This window comes from Pteropus medius, unplaced genomic scaffold, assembly GCF_902729225.1.
Source record: "Pteropus medius unplaced genomic scaffold, Ma_sr-lr_union100, whole genome shotgun sequence".
NCBI classification, from domain to species: domain Eukaryota; kingdom Metazoa; phylum Chordata; class Mammalia; order Chiroptera; family Pteropodidae; genus Pteropus; species Pteropus medius.
Window position 1 is genome coordinate 18,078,842 of NW_024349797.1, and position 8,214 is coordinate 18,087,055.

The 8,214-nt window shown below is 50.1% G+C and overlaps 1 protein-coding gene across 1 annotated transcript in view; it reads left to right on the forward strand.

The window, feature by feature from the left end:
• Positions 1-243: 243 nt before the first annotated feature.
• CUNH14orf132 (chromosome unknown C14orf132 homolog) overlaps positions 244-8,214 on the forward strand; it is a 124,725-nt gene continuing 116,754 nt past the window's right edge. Inside the window, exon 1 of the mRNA XM_039884356.1 lies at positions 244-303. Coding sequence (XP_039740290.1) covers positions 244-303 — 60 coding nt within the window. The remainder of the gene's footprint in view (positions 304-8,214) is intronic.

The following is an 8,214-nucleotide window of genomic DNA, read 5'->3' on the forward strand; positions in this document are numbered from 1 at the left end:
TGGCGGAGCTTCAAGAGCTCTTAGCGAGGAGCTTGCGGGCCCCCCAGAAACCTCAGAGGGGCGGGATCCCATGCAGCAAAGGCCTAGATGTAGGTACAGCGTGGGGCGATGGGAGGCCCCTCATTCAGCGGGTTCTCGAGGAGCGTCGTCCCCAGGAGGTAGATGTTCACCCAGGCCACACACCTCCTCTCTGTTGGCACTGGGCGGGAGCAGAGGGCAGAGGCGAGCGGGCCGGCTCGAACCATGCTGGGAGTCAGGACAGGCAGCAGTGTCTACAAGATGGTGACGAATGCTGCCAGCCAGGTAAGTGCAGGGAACACAGAACCAGCATTGAAACCAGCGAGGGTCAGAGAAGGCTTCCTGGGAGGGGCCCTTCCAAGCTGCGTCTTAAAGGAAAGGAACAACTGGCCAGGAGGAGGTCTCTAGGCAAAGCTGCTGGGACTTAGCACGAGCCAGTGAGGGGTGCGACGCTAGGCCTGGGGGCTGGAGAGGCAGACTGAGACGCAGACGTGATTTGGTGGGCGGACCGCTGGCACCCCGGTCCAGCTCGCCGTCGGAAGAGCTCGGCTCCAGCAGAGCAGGAGCGTGTGCGCGTTCGCGCCTGCGCGCGCCTGTGCTTTTGTGTGTGGGAGCGGGGCAGGGGTGTGCAGAGTTATGGAACGAGGAAACCGAAATCCCAGCAGCGGGGTGGTCAAGTCAACGAGTCGGTCACGTTTCTCAGGGCGGTTCCCAATATGTAATGATACCAGGTCCCTGCCCGGGTCATGGTTCGCTCAACCTCACGACATTTCTACACTGGGGAATCAACATCCGCGTTTCTTTTCAGTGATTTAGAACCCTCATAAGGTAGGGTCAGGGGCTTACAGGGCCTCCGATCTTCCTGGCAGAGTTTTCTGGAATCTTCCCTCAGGACGACGACTCTGTGCCCCAAACCTTCGGAACTTCTTTTAAGTCCGTTTTTCCTTCCGTCGAGCCATCGCACTGCTGTTTGCTCCTCTGGATAATGTCCCCTCTTCTGCGCCTCCTTCGGATCTCAGCTCAGGTACCAGCTGCTCAGCATCACCCTCCCCCTGACTCCGCCCCTTCCGCTGTGGGCTGGACTCTAGGCACAGTGCTTACCCTTCGTAAAGTCCATCGCCAAGTGGCCTTGTTCTCGCTAAGTTCCTTGCAAGCATACAGCATACACCTAGCCTGCTACCTGGCTCCAGGAAGGCGCTTAGTAAAGTATTTGTTAAATAAATAAATGAATCATTGAGAAAGCCACAGCTCAGTGAGGTTAAGAATTGTTCCCAAGGTCATGCTACCGGTGAGCGGCAGAGTCGGCATCCAAACCCGGCCTTCTCTCTGGCTCCACTCCTGTGCGCATCCCACCGCACCACCCAGCCTCTGCTTCTCGTGCCAGCCTCAACAGGGCGGCAGCCAGCCGCGGGAGACATGGGCCTGAGTCGAGCGATGTAGAGGGAGGGCACTGGAGTGAGCCAGGCAGAGTGGCAGGGCCTCAGTGTTCGAGCTCGATGGGGAGACTGAGGCAGAGGCCCAAAATAGAGATTGGGCTGATCCAGCTAACTGGGGGAAGCGCACAGGCCTTACTCGGCCCGCTGGACTGTCTTCTGCAGCAAGGTTCGTTCCACCTCCCCCACCCCGCCCTCGCCAGCCTTGTTTGGCTCTGAGTGAAGCTGCTCCAGGCCCTCCCACACTCTGGAGAGACTGTTCTAAGCCTCCCGTGTTTCTCTTTTCATGAAAACGGAAAGAAAGCTGCTGCATTTGCCTTACTCTGCAAATAATGTAAGCAGTAGAGTAGCGTCTGAATCCCACTGCAAGTAGTTTTTTATAAAGTGTCCAGGCTGTCCAAAAGATGCATAGACTTTACTTTCTGTTTGCAAGAAAATAATACTTTGTTACGTTGATATAGTGCAGCGGTAGAGAGTTCTACAGTTTGCAAACAGTTTGGGAGCTCAGAAAGCTAAATCTTCTTCCAGGTTTCTCTCTGGAACGCCTTCCTCACCAAAGCTTACCCCTCCCCATAGTTTCCAGGCCGATCATTAGCTCCCAGCGCAAGCTGCCTTGCCCTGCTTAGCCATCTCTAGAATAATATGTTACAGTTTCCGCCCTGATTCGAGGTGGCTTTTGCATTTGTTCCTTCGGATAGTCCTGCTTGTCATATATTTTTCTTTAATACTAAAGTTCTTTTTTAATCAACGTATGCACATTGTAATAAATCAGATTGTGTAGGCGGTTGTATAATATAAAACCCGATATATTTTGAGCTCTTGCCAGGCACTGTCCTGGGGATGTAACTTGTGTAAACACATTCAATCCTCACCACAACCCTCTCCATTTCCTACACGAGCCAAGATTTGCATCCAGGCAGTGGATCTATCACCTTTAGACCATGTCTGTGGCCGTTCAAAAGAGAAAGAAGATATGACTGCTCCTCTGCCCGTTCTTACCTGTTTTTTGCTAAAGTGCTTCTATCGGTTACGCTTTAATCTTTAAATAAGTGTCTGTCTCCATCATCCTTTCACGGTGCTTCTGTGTCCTCATTTTGTGAGATGAGGTTGTTAGAGCCCTGTCATTTGCCCTGCCTTTCCATGCACCTTCTACACTGAGGTTGAGGTTACATCAGGCTCCTTCGTAGTCACATCCCGTCCTATCTTCTCTACCTATATGCTTTTTCCGTGGCATGAGTCTAATAATCGAAAACAGTCGGTGGCATCGATATAATCATTGCTATATCGAAAGTGTCTGATGCTGGATGACACCCCATGCTGGGATTACATGTCCTTCTCCAGGGACCAGCTTCAAGGCAGGATGTCCCGTGACTGAATCAAATGGAGTCTCTTCATTTGCACTCCATCCGTTGCGTAAAATCACGTGATCTTTCAGTTTGCTTCCTGTTTGGACCATGACTATTGTGCAGGATTTTGTTTTCTAAGTTTTTTTTTTTTCTCTCTCTCTTTCCTGGAATTTCTAATTGCCTTTCTTTTTTCTCTTTTTCTTCTTGCATTATTTGCCTTTATCATCTCTTCTCTTTCTCATACTCTCCCTTTTTTTCATACCAGCTGTTCCGTTGAGCCCTTCCCTGTGTTTTTTGTTTGTTTTTGGTTTTTCGCCCTCTCTGTTCCTGCCCTGAGTTGCCTTGCTTCCTCTGTACACCTGCAGCCCAGAGGTCATTTCTTCCCTGGGTTGGAGCCTCCTGTGAAAAGACACACGGAAAGGAATCTGTCTAAAAAGGTCTGCATTTCACACTCACACTGAGGGTAGATTTCCAGGTTCAGAATCATTTTCTTGCAGAATTTCGAAGACTTACTTGAGAGCTTTCCCTGCTGCTGATGAAAAGTCTAATTCTAGGTCCTCTGTAGATTCTCGATATTCTATTTTTCTTTCCTGGAAGATTTTAGGAAATTTTCTCCGTCTTTGGTGTTCACATGAGGACATCCTTCACCCATTCATCCTCCTGGATGCTAATGGACCCCTGTAGCCTGAAGACCCAGGCTTCAGTGCTGGGAGATCAAAATGAGTTTGATTTTTTTAATCTCTATTTTTTTTTTCCATTCTGCATTTCTGAGCCTCTTATTTGCTGGCTCTCGAATCTTCTAGAATGGGTCTATATTATTCTATATTTTTCTCATATTTTCTTGTTTCTTTGCCTTTTCGCTATTTATTTTAGGTTTTGTTGAGTTCATTTTCCGGTCCATCTTTTTGTTTTGTTTTACTTTTTAAAACATTTTGGCACTAACGTTTTTAATTTCTAAGAGCCTTTTCTTATTATCCGATTGCTCATTGTCCTAGAACCTATGTTTGTTTTATAGTTATTAGTACTGAGTAGTGGAATATTAAAGTTGTTGTTTGTTTGTTTTTTGGCTTTAATCCATGAATTATTCCTCTCTCCTCCATGGTCAGTTTTTGTATCTATCTTGATCTTTCTCTTTCTTATTGTAGCTCATTTCCTCGTGGGCCTACTCATCCAGAATTGAGATTAGTCATAGGTAATAAGTAAACAGGCCCAGAAAGATTGAATAAGGCCCAAAGTCACATGAGTAGAAATGTCAGAGCTGGTAGTCAGACCCCGACCCTTTTTATTTCTGATCGGCTCCTCTTCTCCGACACAGCTCTGCCTCTCAGTGGCCTGGTGTCACTTACTTTGCATACGCGGCGAACGCCTCCTGACAGTGAACTCTGAGTTCCTGGACGGCAGGCCTGCTTCTTTCCTGTCTGAATGTCTTTCTTCTCGTGTCCGTATATCTTGGAGGCTCTGGAACTCTTGAGTATCCATTATTCTATTCTGCTGCCTCTGACTGTGCTGTGCTAACTGCACTTGGACTTTTCAGAGCCCTCATGACTTAGGGTGTATAAAAATAGGCAGCAAATTTACGGCCTCCATCCCGGTGCTTTATATACAATAGGCCCTCAGCACCTGTTCTCCAAAAGACTGGATTGATTTTAGGCCCAGATTCATCTGCTCTGCCGACTGGACGAAAGGCTGAAATTTTCTAATGCGGGTTGTGGGAGAATTGTGGGGCCAGCATGTCAGTAAGAAGATGAGCATTTTGACGCTCAAACCCTAGGAACTCCATTTCCAAAGGAAACATTACAAATACATTCAGCTTGTCTGCCGCCTTCTCTTTTCACAAGTCAACAGCTTTCTTTTAAATATTCCAAAGAGCAAAGATAATATATTAGTTAGCGCAAGCAAAATGACCGTAACAAACGACCCCAAGGGGTCTCAGCTCAGACAGAGGGAAGCTTATTTCTCACTCATAAATTGTCCTGGTAGGTGTCCCGGGTGGTAGACAACTACCTCCATGCAGTGGTCCTGGGACCTGGGTTTCCCCATCTTGCGGCCCCACCATCCTCTAGGACCTTGCTGTCACCTGTACCAGGCTGGAGGGAGGCATAGAGAGCAACTCGGCCACACGCCCTCCCAAGCGCTGGCACCCGTCTCTGTGCTTTCATCCTGGGCAAGACCTCAGTCACATGTCCACACCTAACTGCAGGGCCGATGGGAAATGTAGCCTGGCTGTGTCTCGGGAAACAGTGGAGCATGGACGTGGTGGGACAGTTACCAGTCTCCACCCAGAAGTGTCGTGAGCCATCCTGGAGACATCTGCCAGAGCCCCACCCACCAACGATGTGCCAAGCTCCACGCTAGGGGCTGGGAACACAGGAATAAGACACATTGCTTGTTCCCCAGAGTGTAGCAGGAGAGGCCAAGCATGGTCAGAGAGCATCACCGAGATGTAGGGTGCTCTGTGCAGTAGCAGGTGAGAGCAGGTGATCCGACATCTCTGCACAGGAGGAAAAGACTTTGGCGGCCTCAAGAGATGCCTGGCTTTCTGACCCTGTTCTGCCCTCACATATTTCTCAACTGCATAATGCGACGTAGGACCTGGAAGGGGTCCCAGAAGTTGTCTGGTACCTTGTCCATCCCAACCCATTTTAAAGATGGGGACAGCGAGATCTGCAAAGGGGAAGTGGCCTGCCTACCTGAAGTCACATAGCGGGCCAGTGACCAGACCCAGGCATCCCTCTTTCCGTGACCTGGGCGGGTGGACTCTTGTTTTTCCTGCTTCTCTAATTTTCCCTCTGGCTGGTGTCACGTTTCCCATCCACTGGTCTTTGCTGCCCCAGTTGGAGGTGTGCTGGAGATCCTCCTGAGTTTTGTGGTTGTCAGCGGGTATGCAACCCCTTCTGTGGCGATTGCCTGTCCCCGACCAGTGTCCTTTACCAAGGGCCAGGCCTGCAGAATGCATTCTTGGCTCCTTCCATCCCAGTAAAGGCTCAGGCTCCTCCCCCTCAGGACAGGAGACCCTCCACTGGGGTGTACTACGGCGGGGGGGCCCAGCATACCCACCAGTGCCTGTGGAGCACTGTCACTTAGAGAGACCCCGGGACCTGGAGCTTCCACCTGCATGTGGGGGAATTCGAGGGGTTTTATGACTCCGGACGGGATGCAGAATTAGGAAAACGTGCAGTAAACATCGACCATAGGTACCTTAGCTGGTTTTACCCTCATCTTCTGCTCCGGGGAGCTTTCTCCTTTCAACAGTCCGACTTGTAGAGAGGAAACGATAAAATCGCCGAGGGGAAGTGTCTGACAGCCCTCCAGCTGTGAGTCATGCCCCGACTCACAGAACACAGGACCGAGATGGAGCCAATCACGGCGAACTTTTCTGTGTTCCTTTATTTTTTTTGGTTGATTCAGCAAATGTATGTGAAATCTTTCTGTAAGCATAACTGCACTAAATACAAGGCGTGCAGAGGATGCAGAGGCAGTTAAGACTGAGTCTCTGCATGCGGCATGCGTTGAATGTCGCTAGATGGAGCCTGTGAGGAGGGCAGCCGTGGCTGGGAACAGAGTCAGAGGCCAGAGGTGCAAAGGTGCCAGGCCCATCCCAAGGCCCCCGGGGCAAGAGGTGACTTCACCCCTCCGGGAGTGGCCTCTTGTGTGTTGAAGGCACAGCACCCAGCTCATGCACAGGGCTGTGCTGCCGAGTGAATGAGCTGGCCTGCACAGCTGGTGGGCACGGTGCCACATACACAGTAAGCACTTAATTCATGTTACTCTTACCGTGTACAACGAGGTGGCTGAGGATTCCAAGCGGGGAATATGTGGGAGGCCACTTGGTGCTGAATTTCTGAGTACTGTTCACAAGTAGTTAATAGCAAAAAAGGGGAAGCAACATGTCCGTAGAAGGGGTGACTCCAGCTGGCCCCAGTCCCCACTTTATGGACAGGCAAACGGAGGCTCGTGGAGGGAACGTGTGGCCCATTTACGTGGCGAGACAAGACTGAGAGCGGGTGGTTTATAAGTGCTTTTTGCTTTTTTCTTTGATGGCCTTCTTTACCCATCATTTAAGATCATATTTTTCCTTGCTTTTTATTCTCAGCGATCATTTATTGATTCTGTCTCTTATTTTCTGACATAATGTTTGGGATGGGTAGGAAGCTATCCAAGAAATAGCTCCAGAAGGCATATGCTTAGCAGAGAAATGAGCAGGTCTGATGTCTGTGTAAGAGCTGCTCGGCGTAGGGACTCTCCAGCTGCTGGCACTGTCAAGAGCGATTGCTTATGGGTGCTGGTGATTCTTGTATCTCTGAGATGCTCCAACAGAAACCCGGGCAGCCTGCGACAAAATTATTAGAGAAGGGTGAGTGGCCCCTCAGTGGTCAGATGGGAAGTACCTCATGTTCCCACTTCTCCCTGAGAGTCGGGACGGGATTCCGCTCATGCGTTCAAACCTCCTGCAAGTGTTTTCTGAGCTTCTGCTGAGCTCCAGGCCCCGTGTAGATGGTTAGATGGCAGCAGAGAGAGAGAGGTCAGGGGGCCAGGCACTTGCACTGAGTCAGGCCATGTACATTATGCAAATGTAGAATGTAGAAGTTAATCCGATGGATTTGGGCTGGCGACAACCCCAGGGCTGATGCCCCTGGCTCCTCACAAATCATTTACCCCCAGTGAGCCTCAACTTCCTCTTCTGGAAAATGGGCGCTTATGCATTCATTCAAAAGGGTTTACTGTCTCTGCAATACGCTCGGCACCGTTCTTGGCACCGGGGCTGCAGCGGGCACAAGATTGCCACCACGTGGCTCATCTGCAAGGCGGGGAGGGGAGGAAGAATGAAAAACTAATATGTTTTCAAATAGTGCTCAGTACTTGGAGGAAAATAAAGTAAAGCACTGGGACGAGCGTGGAGACCTTTACAGACAAGGTGGTCTGGCGACTTCTCTGGTGAGACGGTGTCGGAGCAAGGTCTGAACGCGGCGAGAGAGCGAGTCGGCCCGGGAGTTTGGGCAGGGGGCCTTCCGACAGAGGAGACCGGAAGTGCAGAGGTCCTGGGGCGGCGGAAGTGCAAAGGTCCTGGGGCGGCATTCAAAAGGAAGGTCGAGGGTGTTAGTGTCATTGGTACAGGGGAGCCTGAGGGACAGGAGCGGAATTCGGACAGGTCAGCAGGAGTGGCCTCATGTATATTTTTTCAGTAGTGATACCTTCTAACAAAATCCATTAAAAAACTTTTCCCCATCAGTTTTGGACAAGTATTGGGTCAGAACTGTAACCCTGCCTTTTCTCTGCATTTTCTTCAGTAGCAATTTCTTCAGAACTGTCATTCAGACAGATGCTGTTTCCAGCCTGGACACGAACACACTTGGAGGGATCCATGTGCAGAGATGAGATTTTTTTTTTTTTTTAATCTCAGTAGATGGTGAAACCCA